Genomic DNA, 25608 nt, shown 5'->3' with positions numbered 1-25608 from the left:
TGACTTAAATTATTCAAGTTATTCATAGCCTGTTATCGATATTCAGTGATAAACACGGTGTACTGCATGGGAGATAGGATTGTCCGCAACAACATTTTCCAAACGTGAGGGGTCATAACATAACCATCACCGATTGCAACCAAAGGATTGCAACTGAATTCCATCATCTTTCACTGACTTCCCTAGCTCCTTCAGTGCCTCATAAGGCAGGGATTCCCACCGGGGGGGCTGATTTCCACAATACAACAACGTATGGGCATCACCCTGTGATATTGCTTCTTTTCTGCATTGCTCTAAAGCACTGTAGTACACTGTGGGAAAAAAAAAAAAATTCCTTCCCGCTCCCTTCAAATTATCATCAGGAAGAAAAAGGTTCGGTTCATCCTCCCGATCTACTGGACCAGGATCAAAAAGATGCTGTGTTTCGGTTCCTTCCCTGTCTTTACCCAACTCGCATGCGGGAGGCCGAGACGCAGAGGCAAGCCGCGTGGGCGGGGGGCGGGGCGGGAGCGCGGCGACGGGTCGCCATTTTTTAATTCTCCCCGGCCGGGGCTGCGGCTGGAGTGGCGTTTGCAGTCCGGGCAGGGGCTGCTTCCCGCGGCATGGGGAACAGTCGGAAGAGACTCATCCTTGAATCTCTGGAATTTGTTTAAGCTCTTCCGATATTTGGTGCCACACAGGTAAAAGTTTTGCAGCCGAAAGTTTACCAGCATTATTATGAAAATATATCAGTATAAATAGATTCATAGAATAACACAGTCAGGAAGGGATATCTGCAGGTCATCTCAGTCCTTCCACAAAGCGAGGCAAACCCAGAGCACAACAGTTGGTGCAGTGTCCAGTTGAGGTTTGAGCATCTCTAGCCTCTCTGGGCAACTTATCGATGACGCTCAGAATGACAATATATTTATATATATATATATATAAATCTTAAAGCTAACTGTAATTCCTCATCTACCAGCTTTTGTCTATTGCTCCCCATCATTTCACTAGGCACCTCTGGTAAGAGTCCAGCTATATATTCTCAAGCAGTTGAAGAAATGTGCATGATTTCCCATTATCTTAAGTCAGAACAAACACATTCTTTCAGCCTCTTTGAGCCATTCAATACATGTTCCATCACCGTGGTTCCACTCCTCAGCCATCTCAGTAGCCTTTGCTGAACTTATTCATCAAATTCAGTCAAAAGGACGTGGTACCCAGATGCAGTTTAGCAACTGTTTTATAGAGAACAGGTTCATGGGGAAGGTACTTGAGGAGGTGATCTAGTCTCAGCTCCTGCTCAAAGTAGGGTGGTAACCACCTCCATGGACCTGATGCTGAACTCTTGCTAATACAGTCCAGAATGCAGCTGTCTGCTTTTGCTGTAAGGGAACACAGCTCATTCATGCTTATTTCACCCATCCTTAGACATCTACATTGTAGATATATATCTCTGTCTGAACTAGGCACCAAAGGCTGCCTTTGAACGTAGTGGCAGAAATAGATGCCTGACCTATTTCAGACATCTACTTTAGCAGGAGATGAATCACACTCCAGCAAAACCTGTCTCCCTTCACTGACTATAAAGGGAGAATAGAGTGGCTAGTTTTGATATAAACATCCATACTAGAGGTATTTACATTCAGCTACATTAATCCTGCCTTATAAATTTTACCATATCCCTAGATTTTGTTGGAAGGCATTACACATTTGCATGTAAGAGGCTGTGTATGTGTGTGTTGACACAGAAACATAGGTTTTCTTCGAATGTAAAAAGAATACAGTTTATAACAATACAGCTATGCACAGATGCACTGAGCTAGAACTTGAGAAAGCTGATTCACATTTCAACTGCAGATATTCTACCAAATATCAACCCTACTAGTTTCTGTAGGTTAGTATTCTTTAAATACATGCCTGAAATTTTATTTTTAATACTGTAGCTAGCCTGATTTTTTTTTTTTTTTTTTTTTTTTGGTAATATTAAGTGGATTTTTCTAAGGGTAAATATAAAATTCTGCTTTGAAGCAGTCAAGGATACCGACATCTGCATACTACCGACATTGAGATCATCCTTAATTCTCCTTTTTCTCAATGACGGCTGCAAATAGGAGCATGTCGTCAGCAATTGTGACTGATTTCAGTTGCTGGTAGAAAGGTCACACAGAGTTCAACTCCCTTATAACAGAACAACAATTCAGGAGGTCTTTAACCATTTGTCCCGAAGACCAGCAGGATCATCTTCCTGCAGTGAACGTAATGGCTAAAAACATTGAACCTCCCCTTTCAGAATAATAGCTCTACTTCTGACCTCTTTCCAGTCCCGTGTATCCAATTTGAATCACAGAGTGCTGCATTTTCTAAACACATGTTAAATAACCCACCATTTTCTTCTGACTGAAAACAGACACACTGTCTATACAGGAAAATTCAGGCAGATAAGGGAAAAAAAACATCGCATCCCATTCCCAGAAAGCAGCCCAGACAAGCAGTGCGTGTATTTTTTTGATAAGTAGGTTTTGAAGCGTTGAGAAACTATTGATCTTAATCATAAAAGCTGACTCTATATTCATCTTTCATGAAATTTGCAGCAGCTTCCTCAGTAGTTCATCACAAGTCCACCTAGTAATGCCAGTGGCACAGCTGAGTGACAGTCTGCATGCAAAAAGAACAAAGATAATTGCCTCTGAGTAACTCACTGTGTAAAGATAACAGAGAAATGTGTTGTTTATGCTTGTCAGAGCAAATAGGAAAAAACATTCTGGGTGACAAAAAATGGGGCTCTTCCAAAGTCATTGTGAATGATGACATTTATTGGCTTCTCCAATTAGTGCTCTACAGAAATTGTGGCTATCCAGCTGCTTAATTCACAGGGCACACTATGCAGTATTGTCTTAAGATTAGCATGCTAACAGAGGATGGTCTAAGGACCTAGTTCAATGCAGGGAGGTTTTCCAGTAACATGGTAGCACAGCATTGATAAGCTTTCCTAAAGTGATGAAGCTTTCTGCAGAAATACCTCTAAAAATTCCTCTTCAGAGGAATTCAGGTGCTCCTTGGTGTGACTGCCTTCACAGTGGAGAAGGAAGCACAACCAAAAAGAAATTCAGTCCACTGCCCTAAAAGATCTGAGAAGTGGAAACAACTCTTCCCCAGCTGACTCTTTCTATTTATGCCTTTATGCATTCACATTGTCCTTGTGTCCAGAACTTGGCAGTGAGTTCCTCTCTGAATTTTGAGTGTCTCCAAGGATGGGTCATCCATAACCTCTCTGTGCAACTTGTGCCAGTGCTTCACCACCCTTATGTCGTCATTGATGGTAGCAATACAGCTCAGCCTTCGCTATTTTAAATGAGTGTCTCACATTTGGAGCAAAACCAGTGAGGCACAACAGAGACTGAGCACAAGAGGACCATTTTCTCTATGGGATTTGAGTGATTTAATAATAAATGTGATCTGAGGATTTAGATTTTTAGCCTGGTCTTATGGGAGTTTCTGCATATTACACACCAGCCTCTGCCCTCTTACGAGCTAAACCCACTTGTGCCATCCTGCCCTGGGGCTTCCTGTGGCTGTCCATTCCCCATGGCTTGCCCTTCCACTTGGGTTGCGCAGCCATGAAACCGAGCCCAAACCCATGGTCAGGGTCACTACACCTATACGTAACACTGTCTTCAGAAACACAGTGTCCCTGCACAATGCTCACTGTCTCCTTATGCCTTTGCATGAAAGCTATAGGAAGTATCTTCTGTTTGCACAGCAGGCAGAGGACAGATGGAAATTTAGCACTAATGCAAAGATCAAGTAAGTGTTTTATCACAGCAAAACCCCTGCTGCTTCCTTGATATCCTCACAAGCTCTTTGACAGGAAGAAAATAAACAGAAGACATCAAAGATTTTATTGTGGGAGATCAGGTCTCAAAAAAGTATTGTAAACATTCCATTTCTTCCAACAGGATCTCCTGTTGTTGCATCCATTTGCAGGGTACATGCTATAGAAGTATATAATATGTGACTGCAAATGTAGTTTTACTTCAGGGCCATTTCAGCATGAAAGTCAGCAGTGATTCCATCACTTGGCACACTGCTATCAGAGATGACTTTGCAGGCACCTGAAAATGCAGTCATATGTGACTTACCCAATGTGGGGACACCCCTGAGGGACTGCAGCCATGGGAGACCTCCACCAGTGTTTCATGAAAACAAGTTATAAGCACTGAACATTAGAGAGGAATCTGAACAGGCAAATCATGTCACGAAAACAAATAAGGAAAAAGCCACAGCAAGAAACGGTTCTACACGTGGCTCAAACTATTATGACAGCAGAGAAATTGGAATAGGCTTTCTGTAACACGTAGTGAGTCAGGGAAGCTGAGACTAGGAAGGGGTGTAATAGGTGCTTGGCTTAATGTGGCTCCGGACAAAGGTGGAGGAAAGGTTTTTGTTCTTTTTTTTTTTCCAACCAATATCCTAGTAGGTCATCAGAAAACTGTGTTGTGTGGAAATAAAGTTAGTATAAATTCACTCAGTCATGCCTGTTTTCCCTGCAACATCCTTCTGCAAGAGTTTGTCTACTCGAGGCTTTTAGCAAGGAGCTTCCCTAGCAAAATGGCTGTCTCTCCTCAAAAAGTAACCACAGAGCATCAACAGGCACACAAACATGCATTTAATGCCTGCAAACTTGTCTGGGAGGCTGAGGGGAGTGGAGGGCTTTGCTGAGGTTTGTTTGGAAGCTGTGGGAAGACAGTGCTGTTTGCTTTTGCTTTACGCGGGTGTTTGTGCTGTATGCGCTGGAAGGCAATGAAACAGAATTAGCCCATTTATAGCATTTCCTTCACCTGCATGTTCTGCAAACTACCTCAGGCCAGTCTCAAACCAGCAATGATGCTAGCCAAGCCAAGAAGAAACTTCTCTATGCCCAGAATGGAAGTGGCTGAAGAACAGGATTCTCCGCTGATGTTCCTTAAGGAAGCCCATCTAGTGGATGCCTGATTGCCAGGCTTTTTTAAGACATGCAGACTGTCAAGTAAATTAAGCTCATAAACATATGGCAACTAGTAGAGGGTACAAACTCAGTGAAGTGGGATCTTCATTCCACCTGATCAAGGGGAGACTGTTGACGAGGCTTTCTTGCTTCAGATGCGGGAGGCTTCGTGCTCACGGGCTCTTGTCCTGATGGGGGACTTCAACCATCCGGATATCTCCTGGATAGATCACACGGCGAGTTGCAAGAGGTCCAGGAGGCTCTTGGAATGTGTTGATGATAACTTTCTGGTCCAGGTGTTGGACAGACCGACCAGAGGTGAAGCGCTGCTGGACCTGCTGCTCACCAATGTGGAGGATATAATTAATGGTGTTAAGGTTGGAGGCAGCCTGGGTTGCAGTGACCACGCTCTGGTTGAGTTTGTGATCTCGAGAACTGTGGGCCTGGTGAAGAGTGGCATCAGGACCCTGAACTTTGGGAGAGCAAACTTTAAGCTGTTCAATGGACTGTTGGCCGAGATCCCCTGGGATGCTCTCTTTAAAAACAAAAATGCTGAAGAGAGCTGGTTACTCTTCAAGGATGCCTTCCTAAGAGCGCAAGAACTCTCTGTCCCACTGAACAAGAAAGCGGGCAGAGGAGGGAGGATGCCGGCGTGGCTCAGTAAGGACCTGCTGAGAGAGCTGAGGGCAAAGAAAGGTGTGTACAAACTCTGGAAACAAGGACGTGCCACCTGGGAAGAATACAGGGATGTTGTCTGGACTTGCAGATGTGGGATCAGGAAAGCCAAGGCGCAGGTAGAACTGAACTTGGCGAGGGACGTGAAAAACAACAGGAAGACTTTCTATAGGTACATTAGCCAGAAGAGACAGGCCAAAGCGAGTGTACCTCCTTTGGTAAATGTAAAAGGAGAACTGGTTTCAACAGACGAAGAGAAGGCCGAGGTACTGAATGAGTTCTTTGCCTCGGTCTTCACTGGCAGCCAGGACTCCAGTACTCCTTCCATCCCTGAGCCCTGCATCCCTACACCTCTGGGTGGGGACTGGGGTGGTAAAAACCCCCCCGCTGTGAGGACAGAGCAGGTCCGAGACTGCCTCATGAGACTGAATGTGTACAAGTCTATGGGGCCTGATGGCGTGCATCCCAGGGTTCTGAAGGAGCTGGCTGAGGTGGTTGCCGAGCCGCTCTCCATCATATTTGAGAAGTCGTGGCTGTCTGGTGTGGTCCCGGATGACTGGAGGAAGGGTCACGTCACTCCCATTTACAAGAAAGGGAGCAAGGAGGACCCCGGGAACTACAGGCCGGTGAGTCTCACCTCTGTGCCTGGGAAGATCATGGAACAGATCATCCTGGATGACATGCTTGATCACATGAGGAAAGGGCGTGTGATCCATGACAGCCAGCACGGCTTCACCAGAGGAAGGTCATGCTTGACCAATCTGGTGGCCTTTTATGATGGAGTGACGGCATCGGTGGACAAGGGAAAGGTGATCGATGTCATTTACCTGGCCTTGAGCAAGGCCTTTGACATGGTCCCCCACCACATCCTTCTCTCCAAACTGGAGGGATGTGGATTTGATGGGTGGACCACTCAATGGATAAGAAACTGGTTGAAAGACGGCAGACAGAGGGTGGTCATCAATGGCTCTATGTCCAGGTGGAGGCTGGTAACGAGCAGCGTCCCCCAAGGATCTGTCTTGGGACCGGTGCTCTTTAACATCTTTATCAATGACATCGATGACGGAATCGAGTGCACCCTCAGCAAGTTTGCTGACGACACCAAGCTGAGTGGTGTGGTTGACACAGTTGAAGGACGGGATGCCATTCAGAGGGACCTCGAGAGGCTAGAAAGGTGGGCCCGGGTGAACCTGATGAGGTTCAACACGGCAAAGTGCAGAGTTTTGCACTTGGGCCGGAGGAATCCCAGGCATCCCTACAGACTGGAAGGAGCGGTCCTTGAGAGCAGCCCTGTGGAGAAAGACCTGGGGGTCTTGGTAGACGAAAAACTTAACATGAGCCAGCAGTGTGCCCTTGCGGCTTGGAAGGCAAATGGGATCCTGAGCTCCATCAGAAGAGGGGTGGCCAGCAGGGACAGAGAGGTGATTGTTCCCCTCTACTCTGCTCTTGTGAGGCCCCATCTGGAATACTGCCTCCAGGTCTGGAGCCCCCAGTACAAGAAAGACAGGGAGCTGTTGGAGAGGGTCCAGAGGAGGGCCACGAAGATGATCAGGGGACTGGAGCACCTCCCCTATGAGGACAGGCTGAGGGAGCTGGGCTTGTTCAGCCTGGAGAAAAGAAGGCTGCGGGGTGACCTCATTGCAGCCTTTCAGTACCTAAAGGGAGCCTACAAAAAGGAGGGGAATCAACTCTTTGAAAGGGTGAGTGACAGCAGGACAAGGTGAAATGGTTTTAAGCTGAGGGAGGGGAGATTTAGGTTGGACGTCAGGGGGAAATTCTTTACGGAGAGAGTGGTGAGGTACTGGAACAGCTGCCAAGGGAGGTTGTGGATACCCCGTCCCTGGAGGTGTTCAAAGCCAGTCTGGTCGAGCATTAGGTGGAATGGTTGGTGGCCCTGCCTGTGGCAGGGGGGTTGGAGATTCATGATCCTTGAGGTCCCTTCCAACCCTGGCAATTCTGTGATTCTGTGATTCTGTGATAGATAAGAATAATTAGCAGATAATTCTTTTTTCTGCTATGAGCAGGGAATTTATAATCTTCTTCAATTCATTTTTATTTGAGTTGTACTCCACAACCTTACTCTCTTCAAAAGCACAAAACAATGTGCATTAGTTCCTACTGATCAAATGTGCTGGTTTCCCAGTTTTGGATCTGCTGTATGCTATCAACACCACAGACTTGATGAACAGAACTACACTTTCTGATGTGCCTGATTCTCATAACAATTTCCCTAAACTGTTCTGAAGCACAGACCTATAGATTGCCCTTTCAGCAAACACTCTGGTTAGTAAATTGTTTGGAAAGAAATCTGTGGACAACAAGCACAAAGAAGAGTGTCTATGAGGGTAAATGTGTTCAAAATTTCAAAGACATGTTTTTGTATTTTTCCCAATATGTGATCAGCTGCCTCATCCTTCTTAGAACTGCACTAATAAGGTTAACTCTCTAGTCTCTCCACTGGGGAGGAAGACTGCACCCTCCCTGCTCACACACACTGTGCCAACTGCCGCGTTTCTCCTCAGGAGCTGTGCTCTTCCCACCTGGGGGAGCTGGGGCCCGTGTTCTCCCTGTACCTCTTTTGGTGTTCTGCCAGCTTTACTTCTCTGTGACGGGTCCATCGTGCGAGCCTCTGCTCCGAGCTGATCCGCGCGAGGTCTTCCCTGAAAATGCTGGGGAAGAGCAAGCAGCAGCAGCACGGCCATCATTGCTTGACTGGACTCGCCAGGGCCAACAAGAGCTTCCTGGGCTCTCAAAAGTGCGAGCACGGCACAGAGCCTGGGATTCAGTCCTTCCTGGTGAGAGGCAGAGGCTTCTCGTGGCCCTGCACGGGGCCGGGTCTCGGTGTTGGGGCGGGCCGGCCATGGCCCCGCTGTGCTGAGCTGGCCCCGCTGTGCCACACCCTACTGTCCCTGCATCACAAACGTTGCCATAGCACCCAGCTGATGACATGGCAACCCACATCACAAAGGGGACAACCCCAAGTTCCGAGCAGAGCGAGGCTGGGTGCCACTTTGCCTGTGAGTTGTCTGGAGAGAGGAGCTTGACTGCTTGGTTCTCTCTGCACGTCACAGACATGGCTGATTTCTGGGGAATGAGCTTTGTCCCCGGCCTGGAGGATGACGATATCTTCTACCCCATCCTCTGGATCATGCTGATCATATCATTATTTGTATTCATTATGGCCTGGTGGAAGTGGCAGGTAGGAGTCAGGGCTGGTGCTGAGCCAGGCGCTGCAACACAGGGAGGGGGGTCGGTGGGGGCCAGGGCCATCCCCAGGCCTGGGCTGGGGGCCCTGCCTGGGAGGAGAGGCCGTGTCCCAGCAGGGCCTGGCCAGGCTCGGCCGAGAGTCGCGGGGCAGGCAGAGGCGTGGGCCTGGCTGTGCCCTGGGTTGCTGGGTGCCGCTGTGGCTGCTGGGGATGCTCCCCTCTCACTTGCTGCTTTCTTTGCCCATACAGAAAGAGAGACAGAGGAAGGGCCAACACGGAGGTAACCAGGAGAATTCTAGAGGTGCTCCCCATCCACTCACTCTGTCTCCTTTGCCAACAGTATGGGACTTCCACACGTCTTCACAGCACGCGAGGATGCAGTAAGTAAAATTGTCCCCTCTTGGAGCACGGCAGCCGTCTCCAGTCACCTCCCACCAAATGGAATCCCACTAACGCTGCTCTCTGCTCTGCTGCAGCTCCTCAGCGCCCAGGCAAACGGATGATACCAGTGAAAGACTCGATCAGATGAACAGAAAACTTCAGGCCATAAACAGATACTTGGAGACGTGAGATATCCACTGATAGGGGATGGGGATGGGGACGGGGGCGGGGCTTGGTGGCAAGGAAAACTGCAGTGACCCAGGGAGGGATATCCACAAACTTGAAATCTGAGAGGCAAAGTCCTTGTAGAAGAGTTTACCACTGAGGCACAGACTTGACAGCGTCATCCTTGCTCTGTGCCCCACAAGCAGGGATGGAAACTTGGGCACACACTTGTTGGGACCCCTTAATAATGACATAGCCTGCCAACGCCTTTGAGGCGACAGAAGAGCCCGGGGCCCTCACGAGTGTTTGGCTCAGAGCTGCCCTCATCTTCCTTCTCTTTCTCCATCTGACACAGGCTCATCTTGGACATGCCTGAGGGCAGCGATGGTTACACCACCTCGGTCACAGAGAGTGAAAACCTCTGCACTTCAAGGACATCGCTGTACCCTTTGAGCACCAGTTGCGGGGAAATGAAGGCACCTTGCCCACACCGAAAAGCCCAGAAGAACTTGGAAAGCTCCATCCCAGAGAGCAAAGTGGGGCAGGGACTGGGTCTCGGTGATCGGAAAAAGCCTGTTGCAAGGGTGGTTCCCATGGTACGGTACCCACCCTTGGTATATGAGGCTATGGGATGTCATCCGGGGAATGTTGACATGCCATGGAGGCTTCTACCTCAGGGTGAACTGTTCAGCCCCATTCCAGTACATGGAGAGACGAGGCCCAGGCATGTCGCAGCAGAACATGAGACATCTAGGCCAGGGACACCACATCTGCATTGCAGAATCTGCTGTTTGCCAGTCCATCTCTTGTACGTTTACATTCAGCGTGCCTGGGCCAAGCTCCCAGCTGCAAGCAAGGCCCTGTATTACATGATCAGAAAGAAATGTGAGAGCCTCTCAAGGATGGGAAGGGAGCTCATCACAGAAAACGGATTCTCAGAACCAACCAAGCTGGACACAGATCAGTGTGGGAGTAGACGATGGCTCAGATTACTGGCCAAAAGGAAAAGCCCACGTCCACCCCTGACGGCACTGAAGAAGGACTTGGTGGCATCTGAAGATAAGACTTTCCATGGTGCCAGTGAGGCCGGAGGTGCCAATAAGGCATCGAGCCAGGGTGGCAGCACCCACAGCCACCAGGACGTGCTGGCTCCTGTTGGCTGTAGAGAGCCAGCCCAAGTGCTGGTACCTGGGAGTGGGCAGCTCTTGGAGACCCAAGCTCCTGCTCCATCTCAGAATGTTGATCTAGCAGCTGTCCAGGTGGGTACAGCTGCAGGGAGTAGCAGATTGCCACCTGATGCTACCAGTGGGCAGGAGCAGAAGGACAAGGGACACACTCAGGACAAGCCAGCTCCTTCAAGAAGAACTTGCCCACAGAAACAGGACTCCTTCAGTGAGCAGAGACCCTCAGATGTGCCACAGCCTCCAAATCCCAAGGGGGACAAAATTCCAGACCCCATTTTGCACCCGCTCTTCAAAACAATTAGAAATTTGAACAGAGCCAGAAGAGCTAGAGAGCTGCAGGAGCAGGTGCTAGCTTCCTTTTCAAAGGTGCCTGCAAACAACGTCAAGTAACCGAGGACGGGTATGGCAGCAGAGGAACCTGGGGCGAGGACACAGTGGAAGAGAAGGGCGAAGGATGCACCCAGAACAGATCTGACTCTGGGACACTCTGCTCTACATGCAGCAAAGCCCCACACTGCATCAGCCAGGAGGTGTAAGCTCCCAGAGATTGGCTGCACCTGCAACTGCAGCCCCAGGTGCAGGATGAGAAGAGACTGTGAATGAATCCCCCATGAGGACAGGGACAAGAGGCAGCAGGCCCGAAAAACGCTCCTGCAGATCAGCAGCCAGAGGGGCTCCTTTGGCTGAGGACCAACCCCTGTGGTAACCCTGCAGGAGGGAGCCCACGAGGACACACAGACAGTAAGCAGCAGATCCCTGTCACACCCTTCCAGGGAGAAGGTGCTCTCCCTGTTAAGCGATCTCACAGGTGTTCTTCTGTTCTTTCCTGTGTAGGAACAGCAGCTGCAGCTCCTCTGCTCACACTACTCAGCCATCCTTGCTTGGACAGCTCTGTTGCCATCTTCTACAGAGAGGACACAGTGGCTGTCCTGATCCCTGAGGGCAGGGACCTGGGCCTGGCATTCCCGGAGGCTTTCAGCATGGGCTGGGAGCAGTGCCAGTCCTGCAAGGCAGCAAAGGGCAGAGAGCAATGAGGTTGGTTGGGTGTCCACAGTGGGACTGAGAAGATAGAGGCCCCAGCGCCCGTTCTTCCTGCTGCCTGGGATTCAGTCCGTCCTGGTGAGAGGCAGAGGCTTCTCGTGGCCCTGCACGGGGCCGGGTCTCGGTGTTGGGGCGGGCCGGCCATGGCCCCGCTGTGCTGAGCTGGCCCCGCTGTGCCACACCCTACTGTCCCTGCATCACAAACGTTGCCATAGCACCCAGCTGATGACATGGCAACCCACATCACAAAGGGGACAACCCCAAGTTCCGGGCAGAGCGAGGCTGGGTGCCACTTTGCCTGTGAGTTGTCTGGAGAGAGGAGCTTGACTGCTTGGTTCTCTCTGCACGTCACAGACATGGCTGATTTCTGGGGAATGAGCTTTGTCCCCGGCCTGGAGGATGACGATATCTTCTACCCCATCCTCTGGATCATGCTGATCATATCATTATTTGTATTCATTATGGCCTGGTGGAAGTGGCAGGTAGGAGTCAGGGCTGGTGCTGAGCCAGGCGCTGCAACACAGGGAGGGGGGTCGGTGGGGGCCAGGGCCATCCCCAGGCCTGGGCTGGGGGCCCTGCCTGGGAGGAGAGGCCGTGTCCCAGCAGGGCCTGGCCAGGCTCGGCCGAGAGTCGCGGGGCAGGCAGAGGCGTGGGCCTGGCTGTGCCCTGGGTTGCTGGGTGCCGCTGTGGCTGCTGGGGATGCTCCCCTCTCACTTGCTGCTTTCTTTGCCCATACAGAAAGAGAGACAGAGGAAGGGCCAACACGGAGGTAACCAGGAGAATTCTAGAGGTGCTCCCCATCCACTCACTCTGTCTCCTTTGCCAACAGTATGGGACTTCCACACGTCTTCACAGCACGCGAGGATGCAGTAAGTAAAATTCTCCCCTCTTGGAGCACGGCAGCCGTCTCCAGTCACCTCCCACCAAATGGAATCCCACTAACGCTGCTCTCTGCTCTGCTGCAGCTCCTCAGCGCCCAGGCAAACGGATGATACCAGTGAAAGACTCGATCAGATGAACAGAAAACTTCAGGCCATAAACAGATACTTGGAGACGTGAGATATCCACTGATAGGGGATGGGGATGGGGACGGGGGCGGGGCTTGGTGGCAAGGAAAACTGCAGTGACCCAGGGAGGGATATCCACAAACTTGAAATCTGAGAGGCAAAGTCCTTGTAGAAGAGTTTACCACTGAGGCACAGACTTGACAGCGTCATCCTTGCTCTGTGCCCCACAAGCAGGGATGGAAACTTGGGCACACACTTGTTGGGACCCCTTAATAATGACATAGCCTGCCAACGCCTTTGAGGCGACAGAAGAGCCCGGGGCCCTCACGAGTGTTTGGCTCAGAGCTGCCCTCATCTTCCTTCTCTTTCTCCATCTGACACAGGCTCATCTTGGACATGCCTGAGGGCAGCGATGGTTACACCACCTCGGTCACAGAGAGTGAAAACCTCTGCACTTCGAGGACATCGCTGTACCCTTTGAGCACCAGTTGCGGGGAAATGAAGGCACCTTGCCCACACCGAAAAGCCCAGAAGAACTTGGAAAGCTCCATCCCAGAGAGCAAAGTGGGGCAGGGACTGGGCCTCAGTGATCAGAAAAAGCATGGTGTGATGGTGGATCCCTTGGTGCAGGACCCGGCCTTTGTGGATGAGGCTACGAGAAGTCATCCAAAGCATCCAAACATAATGCAGGCACCACTGCACCTGCAGAGGACTTTCTCAGCCCCTGTACTGGGGAAGAAAGACGCCCACCTTCCCCATCCACTGAGGCAGTCAAGAAGGTCCACTCACTCCCCCTTCCAGTGCAGGCACAGGCAGACTCGGGCAAGGAGGTCAGCAGTGCACGCCCTTGGCCCAGGGCAAAAATCTGCCTCCATGCCGGATACACGCAGACACAAGGGAATAAAGTTTCCAATCCAGATTGCCTGCTACAGATTCATTGAAGGCCCTGAACACCAGCAGAACCGGATGATGCATCTATGGCTGGAGCAGTATGCGTATGTTGAGACGCAAACGATGAACTCCGCAGCAGAACACCGCACCCTGCCTGGCAACGAAAGATCCCAGAGCGTGGCTCCATCTGACGCTGCAGCCCTGGGTGGTGCAAGAGGTGCAACAGTGGAAAAGAGGAATTCAGCCAAGGACAAGGCCAGTAAGCAACAGGGCCAGAAAAATACCACTGCTGCCCAGCAGCCAGAGGAGCTTCCGCCACAGCCGTTCAGCCCCCAGCCAGCACACGCATGGATGAGGCCCGGGCGTGTCGCAACAGAACATGAGGCACCTAGGCCAGAGACACCACATCTGCATTGCAGAAGCTGCTGTGTGCCAGCCCACCTCATGTGCCTTTACATTCAGCGTGCCTGGTCCAAGCTCCGGGCTGCAAGCAAGGCCCTCTTTTCCACAATCAGAAAGAGATGTAAGAAGCTCTCGAGGAAGGGAGGAGAGCCCATCAAGTAAAACAGATTCTCAGAGCCAACCAAGCTGGACACAGATCAGTGTGGGAGTAGACGATGGCTCACACTACTGGCCAAAAGGAAAAGCCCACGACCACCTCTGATGGCAACGAAGAAGAACTTGATGGCATCTGAAGATAAGACTTTCCATGGTGCCAGTGAGCCCTCTGGTTTTGGACACTCTTGTCATTTTACTTGACTTAATGTGTTATGATGTGTTATCTTGTATTCCAATATCTTTCTAATAAATTACTTTACTTCACCTCAGATCATTGCTGCTCTTTTTTTTCCTCTCACTCCACTCTTTTCCCCTTCCTGAGTCATGGATCCGTGAATCCCCCTGCCCCATTAGTCACAGAACTGGGCCGAACCACCCCGTATACCATTTGACAATGCCCTTCCAATGAGCAGGAGCTCTCTCAAGAAATATATGTCTGGAAGAGACCTCACAGGTGTTCTTCTGCCCTTTCCTGTGTAGGAACAGCAGCTGCAGCTCCTCTGCTCACACTACTCAGCCATCCTTGCTTGGACAGCTCTGTTGCCATCTTCTATAGAGAGGACACAGTGGCTGTCCTGATCCCTGAGGGCAGGGACCTGGGCCTGGCATTCCCGGAGGCTTTCAGCATGGGCTGGGAGCAGTGCCAGTCCTGCAAGGCAGCAAAGGGCAGAGAGCAATGAGGTTGGTTGGGTGTCCACAGTGGGACTGAGAAGATAGAGGCCCCAGCGCCCGTTCTTCTTGCTGCGGTAGGACAGGCAGCGACCCTGGGAAGAGCAGAGAGATGCCTGCGTGGGCACCACCTCTCCTTGCTGTGGCATAGTATGTATCAGTCTCCTTCAAAACCCCTGCTTCTCTTTCAAGGAAAATCAGGGCCGTGCAGGTGACCCAATAGCCCTTGGGAGGGTGGGAGGATCCCGGTCCTGGGGTCTAAGGCTCATTAGGTGCTCTACTTGACCAGGTACTCTGAGACAAGAAAAAAGCCAAGGGGAGGACATGAGCAGGAACACTAAAAGGGAAGGAGGGGACAGTTAGAGCTGGCAGGGTGTCATGGTTTTATGTTTTTTTTGATTGGGTGTCATGGTTTTATGTTCTTTGGTTTTATGTATTCCACATCAAAACATCATGTACTGGAATTAAAGTGTTAATGCTCCAATTCCAGGTACCTATCCCTATCCATTCCGGAAGTCATGGGATCTGACCCTTCCGGGTGGGGCGGTCTCTTACTGCCTGGCAGTGGGTGCTGGAGGGTGCTTTCCTAGCCGTTCCAAGCTTTTCAGGTTTGACTCGGTCTCAGGAACTCTCTCTCCTGTCTTATTTGATTTATTAGTCTCAATTCCAATTAGATTGTATTGTATTGTATTGTGTTATCTTGCATTCCGATATCATAGTTAGTAAAATGTTTACCTCCATAGATTGTTGCCGCTGTTTTGGTTTTTTTTCCTCCCTTCCTATGAAAGTCTTTAAGGGTTGCAGCCAGCATAGAAAGATCTCAAGTTTCACATGGGAAAGACTGGGGCTGTTTCTTGTCTCCTCCTGCCTCTATTTCTTCTCGACCACCACATAATAGATGAAATTTCACCATGCTCAAAGGAGATAATACTCCAAGGCAGGAATCTCAAACCTTTCATGAGCAGAACTCTACCAAGCCAGAGACCTGAGTCCTATACACAGAGAAGTCCCACCTTCCCCCTGTGCTACATCTGCTACATGGTCTGCAGCTTGCAGATCCACCAATGGTGCGTGTCACATCTGACATCATCATCTTAACTAGAGATCCAGTAAAAACTTCCAGCCACGGTCAGACAGATGTGATTTTGCTCCATGCTTTGTCTATTGGCTCTCCTCAGCGAATGTGCTGGGAAGCTGAGGGGACCCAGTTCCTCTAATCAACATACACAAGCAGATACAATTCTGTCCATTAGTGTGGGCAGAACAGCTAGAAGTTCAAGTATAACATGATTTAACATCAGGAGATTATAACACCTCCAGTTATTCTAAAAAGAATAAGCTTCATGCTGCTGTCCACCAGTAAGCAAAGCAAAAATACTTTAATAGCTAAAAAAAAATTATGGCTATGTCAGAAGAGGAGAATGATCTCGTTCAGGATGGCAATGTTGCAGCCTGGAAGGATCAGACTGGACCCTACTTACTCTTCATAAGATGGTCCTGGAATAATACAGTTTTCCCACACAGAAGTGGTAGAGTTTTCACCGTAGAGGTGGAAAGTGTTAGATCAGATGAGCCATGGTTTAATCTGATGCTGACTTGAATTTGGATCAGAGACCTTTGGACGTCTCTACAGCCAGCATTACCAGGATTCTGTGAACATACCAACTAGAACCGAGAACAGTCTACAACTTCTTGGTTATCTGCACAATCACATCCCTTGCCTGGAAGATCACTCATGTTGCAGTCTCATGTCTTAAAGATCTCTCAGCCCTTCTTTCCAAAAGCATTGAGTATGGCATCCGCAAGTGGTCTATTCTTTGAAGGCTCCATTCTGTTAATCAGCAGTTTCTTCATCTTCCTCATGTAGGAATAAGTGCAACAGGAAGAAAGGAAAAAGAGATAACCCCATGTGTAAGCAGGTCACAACTGAAACCTGATGCATCACAGGCTTGATGATTGATCTGACCCTTCCTTCACAGGTAAAAGCTCTATGTTATTATGCACTGTTACACTTCTGTATCGTTTGCCCAGAACTCATAAATAATGGTAGATAGGCTCACCTTTGACTACATACCAGATTTAATGTCAAAAACTACTTTGGGAACATTCATTTTAGCTTTGAAATATCCCACACTTTTACAAATAAGCCAGCCAGTCACCCACAAGGACTACAACCTTGTGCTTGATAAAGTATATCTTCCAGGAATCACAGAACCATTAAGGTTGGAAGAGACCACTAAGATTATCATGGTCAACCCATCTCCACCATGCCCACTAACTATGTCCATAAGTATGACGTCTACATATTTCTTGAGTATCTCCAGGGACGATGACTCCACCACTTTTCTGGGCAGCCTGTTTCAGTGCATTAACATTCTTTCAGAGATTTTCCCTAATATCCAATCTGAATCTCCCCTGGCACAACTTAAAGCCATTACTTTTTGTCCTATCACTGTTATCTGTGAGAAGAGACCAACTCCCGCCCCCACTACAACAACCTTTCAGGGAGCTGTAGAGAGCAAGAAGGTCTCCCCTGAGCCTCCGCTTCTCCAGACTGAACAACCCCAGTTCTCTCAGCTGCTTGTTGAACCTCCCTGCTGGCTTCAGCCCAGCAATCCAGCCTGTCCAGATCCCTCTGTAGAGCCTCGCTACCCCCAGGCAGATCAACACTTCCTGCCAACTTGGTGTCATCTGCAAACTTACTGAGGATACGCTCAGTGCCCTCATCCAGGTCAGTAAAGATACTGAAGATGACTGGCCCCAGAACCAACCCCTGGGGAACACCATTTGTGACTGGTCGCCAGCTGCGTTTAACACCATCTGTCACTACTCATTGGGCCCAGCCCTCCAGCCAGTTATTTACCCAGTAAAGAGTGTACCTGTCCAAGCCATGGGCTGCCAGCTTCTCCAGGAGAATACTGTGGGAGACAGTGTCAAAGGCTTTGCTGAAGTCAGGGTAGACGGCATCAACAGCCTTTCCCTCATCCACCAGCAGGTCACCCAATCACAGAAGGAGATCAGGTTGGTCTTCATGAACCCATGCTGGCTAGGCCTGATCTCCCCGCTGTCCCGCATGTGCCATGTGATCTCCCTCAAGACAATCTGCTCCGTAACCTTCCATGGCACCCAGGTCAGGCTGACAGACCTGTGGTTCCCTGGATCCTCCTTACAACCCTTCTTGATGGGATTCACACTGGCTAGTCTCCAGTCTTCTGGGCACTCCCCAGTTGACCAGAAACGCTGATAGATGATGGAAAGTGGCTTGACAATCACCTCTGCCAGTTCCCTCAGCACTCTCAGATGGATCTGCTCTGGCCCCATGGTCTTGTAGCAGTCCAGGTGGAACAGTAGATCTCTGACAGTTTCCTCCTGAATCGTGGGGGGTTTATTCTGCTCACCATCAGGGACCTACAGGTCAGGAGTTTGAGTACCCTGAAGATAACTGGTCTGACTTTTAAAGATAGATGTAAAGATGGCACTAAAAGCCTCAGCCTTTTCCTTATCTTCTGTGGTCATGTTCCCAGCCGCATCCAGTAAAGAATGGAGATTATCCTTGGTCCTCCTCTTACTGTTCATGTATTTGCAAAAGAGTTTCTTGTTCTCTTTTACCCCAGCCATCAAGCTGAGTTCAGTCTGGGCTTTTGCCTTTCTAATTTTCTCTCTGCACATTCTGACAACTTCTTTGTACTCATCCCGAGTTGCCCGTCTCTTCTTCCCCAGGAGGTAAATTCTCTTCCTCTTGGAGCCTCAGGAGCTCTCCTGCTCATCCACACCAGACTTCTCCCCCACCGGCTCATCTTGCAGCTCAGGGGGACAGCCTGCTCCTGTGCCTTTAAGACTTCCTCCTTGAGCAGCAACCAGCCTTCCTTTACCCTCCAAGACTGAATCATACAATCACTGAATTTCTCACTCCGATCCATTGCAGCACTCCGATCACTGGAGCAATCCCACCATGTTTCTGTAATGGCAACTAAGTCACAGACTGACATTCCCATACGCTCTTCTCAGGTCTTATTCCCTTCCCCCTTCATATCTAGTTTAAGGCCCTCTCCACACGCCCTACCAGCTCCTGGGCAAGTGTCCATTTCCTCCTGTCACGGTTTTATGATTTTTGGTTATCAGTATTCCACATCATAACATCATGTAATGCACAGGGGGTTTGACTGTGGATGCTCAAGTTCCAGGTGCCTGTCTGGAGGAGAAGAACAACTACATTCCCCAGGGGCCTTTGCGGTCAGCAAGGAGATGTAACTCTCGGCAAGGTCACTTGATGTTCTCTTCTTCGCCTGCTCTTCTTCGCCTGCGCTTCTCCGTCTGCTCTTCTCCGTCTGCTTTTCTTCATCGGCTCAACTGGACTGCACTTCTCCCCTCAGCGTTGTGGTGAGACCTATCCACCTTTCGCACACACTCCCCCTCTCTCATTATATTTTGCTGATACTATATTTAGTAAATTAGTTTGTTTCACCTCAGATCGTCTGGGGCAGTCTGGAGGTGTGGAGGTGTGGACTGCCTCACCCCAGACAACCTTGCAGGTAGATCTCCCACCGCATCTTCGCTCACCTCACCCTCAGGTTCTAGGGCCTCAAACCAATTACATAGAGGCACCTGGGGAAACGAGGTAGGTAGAGTTGGGGTTTGCCTGTGCCACTGAGCTGGCACCTGTTTCCACTCCTCCTCTCAAATTGGCTCCCTCTGCTCGAGTATAGCAGGGGATGGCGGCCACTACTGTTTCTTTCTCCCAGAGAGTTATTCCACCAAACTATCTCCTGCTCACACTCCCTGATAGTCCTTAACCTCTCCACCTCCTCCTTGAGCCCTCCCACCACACTGAGCAGATGACCCACCTGCTCACACCTCACGCAGGTGGAATCCCTGCAGCCCTTTACCAGCAGCAGCAGGCTCAGGCACTCCCTGCAGCCAGAGACCTGCACAGCCACACAGGCACTCCGATTGGGTCATCGCAGCCTTTTCGGCAGTGGCTTTCTGCCAAGGGCAGACCATGGATTGTCTAGTGCCCTTGATAAGGTGAAGAGTGGTGAAGATGGACTGGTCTCTTCACGGGGGGGAAGACTGCACCTTCCCTGCTCACACACACTGTGCCAACTGCCGCGTTACTCCTCAGGAGCTGTGCTCTTCCCACCTGGGGGAGCTGGGGCCCGTGTTCTCCCTGTACCTCTATTGGTGTTCTGCCAGTTTTACTTCTCTGTGACGGGTCCATCGTGCGAGCCTCTGCTCCGAGCTGATCCGCTCGAGGTCTTCCCTGAAAATGCTGGGGAAGAGCAAGCAGCAGCAGCAGCACGGCCACCATTGCTTGACTGGACTCGCTAGGGCCAACAAGAGCTTCCTGGGCTCTCAAAAGTGCGAGCACGGCACAGAGCCTGGGATTCAGTCCTTCCTGGTGAGAGGCAGAGGCTTCTCGTGGCCCTGCACAGGGCCGGGTCTCGGTGTTGGGGCCGGCCATGGCCCCGCTGTGCTGAGCTGGCCCCGCTGTGCCACACCCTACTGTCCCTGCATCACAAACGTTGCCATAGCACCCAGCTGATGACATGGCAACCCACATCACAAAGGGGACAACCCCAAGTTCCGGGCAGAGCGAGGCTGGGTGCCACTTTGCCTGTGAGTTGTCTGGAGAGAGGAGCTTGACTGCTTGGTTCTCTCTGCACGTCACAGACATGGCTGATTTCTGGGGAATGAGCTTTGTCCCCGGCCTGGAGGATGACGATATCTTCTACCCCATCCTCTGGATCATGCTGATCATATCATTATTTGATGATATTTGACGACCTTTGGACGTCTCTACAGCCAGCATTACCAGGATTCTGTGAACATACCAACTAGAACCGAGAACAGTCTACAACTTCTTGGTTATCTGCACAATCACATCCCTTGCCTGGAAGATCACTCATGTTGCAGTCTCATGTCTTAAAGATCTCTCAGCCCTTCTTTCCAAAAGCATTGAGTATGGCATCCGCAAGTGGTCTATTCTTTGAAGGCTCCATTCTGTTAATCAGCAGTTTCTTCATCTTCCTCATGTAGGAATAAGTGCAACAGGAAGAAAGGAAAAAGAGATAACCCCATGTGTAAGCAGGTCACAACTGAAACCTGATGCATCACAGGCTTGATGATTGATCTGACCCTTCCTTCACAGGTAAAAGCTCTATGTTATTATGCACTGTTACACTTCTGTATCGTTTGCCCAGAACTCATAAATAATGGTAGATAGGCTCACCTTTGACTACATACCAGATTTAATGTCAAAAACTACTTTGGGAACATTCATTTTAGCTTTGAAATATCCCACACTTTTACAAATAAGCCAGCCAGTCACCCACAAGGACTACAACCTTGTGCTTGATAAAGTATATCTTCCAGGAATCACAGAACCATTAAGGTTGGAAGAGACCACTAAGATTATCATGGTCAACCCATCTCCACCATGCCCACTAACTATGTCCATAAGTATGACGTCTACATATTTCTTGAGTATCTCCAGGGACGATGACTCCACCACTTTTCTGGGCAGCCTGTTTCAGTGCATTAACATTCTTTCAGAGATTTTCCCTAATATCCAATCTGAATCTCCCCTGGCACAACTTAAAGCCATTACTTTTTGTCCTATCACTGTTATCTGTGAGAAGAGACCAACTCCCGCCCCCACTACAACAACCTTTCAGGGAGCTGTAGAGAGCAAGAAGGTCTCCCCTGAGCCTCCGCTTCTCCAGACTGAACAACCCCAGTTCTCTCAGCTGCTTGTTGAACCTCCCTGCTGGCTTCAGCCCAGCAATCCAGCCTGTCCAGATCCCTCTGTAGAGCCTCGCTACCCCCAGGCAGATCAACACTTCCTGCCAACTTGGTGTCATCTGCAAACTTACTGAGGATACGCTCAGTGCCCTCATCCAGGTCAGTAAAGATACTGAAGATGACTGGCCCCAGAACCAACCCCTGGGGAACACCATTTGTGACTGGTCGCCAGCTGCGTTTAACACCATCTGTCACTACTCATTGGGCCCAGCCCTCCAGCCAGTTATTTACCCAGTAAAGAGTGTACCTGTCCAAGCCATGGGCTGCCAGCTTCTCCAGGAGAATACTGTGGGAGACAGTGTCAAAGGCTTTGCTGAAGTCAGGGTAGACGGCATCAACAGCCTTTCCCTCATCCACCAGCAGGTCACCCAATCACAGAAGGAGATCAGGTTGGTCTTCATGAACCCATGCTGGCTAGGCCTGATCTCCCCGCTGTCCCGCATGTGCCATGTGATCTCCCTCAAGACAATCTGCTCCGTAACCTTCCATGGCACCCAGGTCAGGCTGACAGACCTGTGGTTCCCTGGATCCTCCTTACAACCCTTCTTGATGGGATTCACACTGGCTAGTCTCCAGTCTTCTGGGCACTCCCCAGTTGACCAGAAACGCTGATAGATGATGGAAAGTGGCTTGACAATCACCTCTGCCAGTTCCCTCAGCACTCTCAGATGGATCTGCTCTGGCCCCATGGTCTTGTAGCAGTCCAGGTGGAACAGTAGATCTCTGACAGTTTCCTCCTGAATCGTGGGGGGTTTATTCTGCTCACCATCAGGGACCTACAGGTCAGGAGTTTGAGTACCCTGAAGATAACTGGTCTGACTTTTAAAGATAGATGTAAAGATGGCACTAAAAGCCTCAGCCTTTTCCTTATCTTCTGTGGTCATGTTCCCAGCCGCATCCAGTAAAGAATGGAGATTATCCTTGGTCCTCCTCTTACTGTTCATGTATTTGCAAAAGAGTTTCTTGTTCTCTTTTACCCCAGCCATCAAGCTGAGTTCAGTCTGGGCTTTTGCCTTTCTAATTTTCTCTCTGCACATTCTGACAACTTCTTTGTACTCATCCCGAGTTGCCCGTCTCTTCTTCCCCAGGAGGTAAATTCTCTTCCTCTTGGAGCCTCAGGAGCTCTCCTGCTCATCCACACCAGACTTCTCCCCCACCGGCTCATCTTGCAGCTCAGGGGGACAGCCTGCTCCTGTGCCTTTAAGACTTCCTCCTTGAGCAGCAACCAGCCTTCCTTTACCCTCCAAGACTGAATCATACAATCACTGAATTTCTCAGGTTGGAAAAGACCTTAAAGATCATCAAGACCAACTGCAACCTAGCCAAACTATCCTAACTCTTACAACCCTCTGCTAAATTATGTCCCTTAATCCCAAGGGATCCTCCCTACCAGTCTCCTGAGCAGTTCAAAATCAGCTCTCCTGGCTCCACCAAGAATCAAGAACTCTAGCATTTCATGGTCACTCTGTCCAAGGCAGCTCCTGACCTCCACATCTCCTTACAGTCGTTCTCTGTTTGTGAACAGCAGATTTCGCAAGGCGTCTCCCCTGCTAGGCTGTCTCATCAACTGCACCAGGAAGTTATCTTCCACACATTCTAGAAGGTTCCTTGACTGCTTCCTCTGCACTGTATTGGATTTCCGGCATATATCAGGGAAGCTGAATTCCCCCATGAAGACAGCGGCTGGAGATTGTGCAACTTATGCCAGCTGCTCATAGAACACTTCATCTGTCTCTTAATCCTGGTTAGACAGTCTATAACAGACTTCCACCAGGATGTCCGCCTTGCCAGCCCTTCCCCAAATCTTTCATCATAGAGAATCAACCTTATCATTCCCAACCACGAGTTCAACAACATCAGAATACTCTCTAACATAGACAGCCATGCCACCAATCCTCCATCCTTATCTATCAAAGAATCATAGAATTGCTCAGGTCGGAAAAGACCTTAAAGGTCATCGAGTCCAACCGCAATCTGACCATACTACCCTAACTCTAACAACCCTCCGCTAAATCACATCCCTGAGCACCACATCCAAACGGTTTTTAAACACATCCAGGAACGGTGACTCAACCACCTCCCTGGGGAGCCTATTGCAGTGCTTAATAACCCTCTCTGTAAAGAAGTTTTTCCTGATATCCAACCTAAACTTACCCTGGCGCAACGTGAAGCCATTTCCCCTCGTCCTGTCACCTGTCACCGGTGAGAAGAGACCAACCCTGCTCTCGCTGTAAGCACCTTCCAGATATTGGAAGAGAGCAATTAGGTCTCCCCTCAGCCTTCTTTGCCCAAGACTAAGCAGCCCAAATGCCTTCAGTTGCTCCTCATAGGGCATATTCTCCAAGGCCTTCACAAGCCTTCTTGCCCTTCTTTGGACCTGCTCCAGTACCTCAATGTCCTTTCTGTAATGAGGTGCCCAAACTGAACACAGTACTCAAAGTGAGGCCTCACTAATGCCGCGTACAGGGGCAGGATTACTTCCCTAGTCCTGCTCACCACACCATTCCTGATACAAGCCAGGAGACCATTGGCCTTCTTGGCCACCTGGGCACACTGCTACCTCATATTCAGCCGACTGTCCATCAGTACACCAAGGTCACTTTCCATCGGGCAGCTTTCCAGCCACTCCTCCCCAAGCCTGGGGGAGTAGGGTTGCCTGGAGTTGCTGTGACCAAATTGCAGGATCCAACTCTTGGCCCTATTGAAACTTAACTTAGTTAACCTTCCCCCTACAGGCAGATCAACACTCCCTCCCAACTTGGTGTCGTCTGCAAACTTACTTGGGGTGGGTGCACTCAATCCCCTCATCAAGGTCGCTAATAAAGATGGTAAACAAAAGCGGCCCCAGTACCGAGCCCTGGGGGACACCGCTCGTGACCGGCAGCCAACTGGATTTAACTCCATTGACCACAACTCTTTGGGCCCAGCCATCCAGCCAGCGTTTCACCCAGCAGAGCGTATGCCATCCAAACCGTGGGCAGCCAGCTTTTCCACGATGATGCTGTGGGGGGCAGTGTCAAAGGCTTTACTGAAGTCCAGGTAGACCATATCGATATCCTTCGATAGTAGGGATAGTCCAGGTAGACCATATCTCCATATGCTTCACCTACTAATCAGGTCACCTTGTCATAGAATGAAATCAGGTTTGTCAAACAGGATCTACCATTCACAAACCCTGACTGGGCCTGATCCCATGGCTGACCATTAATTGGTCCATGATGGCTCCCATCATGATTACCATGATTATCAAGATTATCCATTCCATAACCTTCCCCGGCACCGAGGCGAGACTGATTGGTCTGTAGCTACCAGGATCATCTTTCCGGCCCTTTTTGAAAATAGGCATCACATTTGCCAGTCTCCAGTCCACCGGGACATCTCCAGTTAGCCAGGACTGCGGAAGGATGATGGAGAGTGGCTTGGCAACCACATCCTCCAAGTCCCTCAGCACCCTAGGGTGCAATCCATCTGGCCCCATGGACTTGTGAGCACCCAGCTTTTGGAGCAGGTCCAAAACCACCTCACTGTGGATTATGCTGGGCCTATTCTGTTCCCCATCCCTATCTACCAGCGCAGGGGGCTGTGTGCCCAGGGAGTAACAAGTCTTACTATTAAAGACTGAGGCCAAGAAGGCATTAAGCACCTCAACCTTATCCTGATCCTTGGTCACCAAGTTGCCCTCAGCGTCCAACAAGGGATGGAGATTCTCCCTAGCCCTCCTCTTGCTGTTGATATATCTGTAGAAATATTTATTGTTGTCCTTTACCTTCGTGGCCAAGTTCAGTTCTAGCTGGGCTTTGGCTTCTCTAATTTTCTCCCTGCACAGCTTCACTATGTATCTGTAATCATCATAAGTAGCTTGCCCCCTCTTCCAGAGATCATAAACTTTCCTTTTGCTCGAGTTCCAGCCAAAGGTCTCTGTTCAGCCAGTTCAGCCTCTGTCATGGTTTTATGTTTTTTTTGATTTTCAGTATTCCACATCAAAACATCATGTACTGGAATTAAAGTGTTAATGCTCCAATTCCAGGTACCTATCCCTATCCATTCCGGAAGTCATGGGATCT

The 25608-nt window shown here is 49.9% G+C and overlaps 2 protein-coding genes across 5 annotated transcripts; both read left to right on the top strand.

The window, feature by feature from the left end:
* The first annotated feature begins 554 nt into the window (after positions 1-554).
* On the top strand, positions 555-15528 carry LOC149919227 (uncharacterized). 4 transcript variants are annotated; one of them, XM_090136424.1, is made up of 9 exons: positions 7681-8840; positions 9097-9227; positions 9324-9413; positions 9749-11318; positions 11412-11612; positions 12357-12487; positions 12584-12673; positions 13009-14893; positions 15033-15520. In XM_090136424.1, exons 1-4 carry the CDS (start codon positions 8589-8591, stop codon positions 10965-10967), a joined length of 1692 nt encoding a protein of 563 aa, XP_089992550.1. In that variant the 5' UTR covers positions 7681-8588; the 3' UTR covers positions 10968-11318; positions 11412-11612; positions 12357-12487; positions 12584-12673; positions 13009-14893; positions 15033-15520. The 4 variants fall into 4 exon arrangements, with proteins under 4 accessions (XP_089992552.1, XP_089992550.1, XP_089992549.1 ...); XM_090136426.1 differs by lacking the exon at positions 7681-8840 and adding an exon at positions 555-680 and having other exon boundaries at positions 13009-15528; XM_090136423.1 differs by having other exon boundaries at positions 13009-15522.
* A 5427-nt stretch (positions 15529-20955) lies between these two features.
* On the top strand, positions 20956-24284 carry LOC149919226 (uncharacterized). Its single transcript, XM_090136718.1, has 2 exons — positions 20956-21102; positions 21554-24284. The coding sequence occupies exons 1-2, from the start codon at positions 20956-20958 to the stop codon at positions 22154-22156; spliced, it is 750 nt and encodes a 249-aa protein (XP_089992844.1). The 3' UTR covers positions 22157-24284.
* Positions 24285-25608: the final 1324 nt, after the last annotated feature.

The sequence above is a fragment of the Phasianus colchicus genome, chromosome 2 (assembly GCF_987193195.1).
Source record: "Phasianus colchicus chromosome 2, bPhaCol1.hap1.1, whole genome shotgun sequence".
Lineage (NCBI taxonomy): Eukaryota > Metazoa > Chordata > Aves > Galliformes > Phasianidae > Phasianus > Phasianus colchicus.
Note: the sequence above shows the minus strand (reverse complement) of the source record. Positions and strands in the feature narration are given on the sequence as shown.

What these genes read in the sequence shown, in the direction of transcription:
- LOC149919226 (XM_090136718.1), top strand. Translation starts at nt 20,956, where the DNA reads ATGGTAGATAGGCTCACCTTTGACTACATACCAGATTTAATGTCAAAA. An exon ending in ACAACCTTGTGCTTGATAAA is followed by an intron (nt 21,103 to 21,553) that starts GTATATCTTCCA and finishes ATCCCTCTGTAG; the next exon opens with AGCCTCGCTACCCCCAGGCA.
- LOC149919227 (XM_090136423.1), top strand. Translation starts at nt 8,589, where the DNA reads ATGGCAACCCACATCACAAAGGGGACAACCCCAAGTTCCGAGCAGAGC. An exon ending in TCACAGCACGCGAGGATGCA is followed by an intron (nt 9,228 to 9,323) that starts GTAAGTAAAATT and finishes GCTCTGCTGCAG; the next exon opens with CTCCTCAGCGCCCAGGCAAA. An exon ending in ATAAACAGATACTTGGAGAC is followed by an intron (nt 9,414 to 9,748) that starts GTGAGATATCCA and finishes CATCTGACACAG; the next exon opens with GCTCATCTTGGACATGCCTG.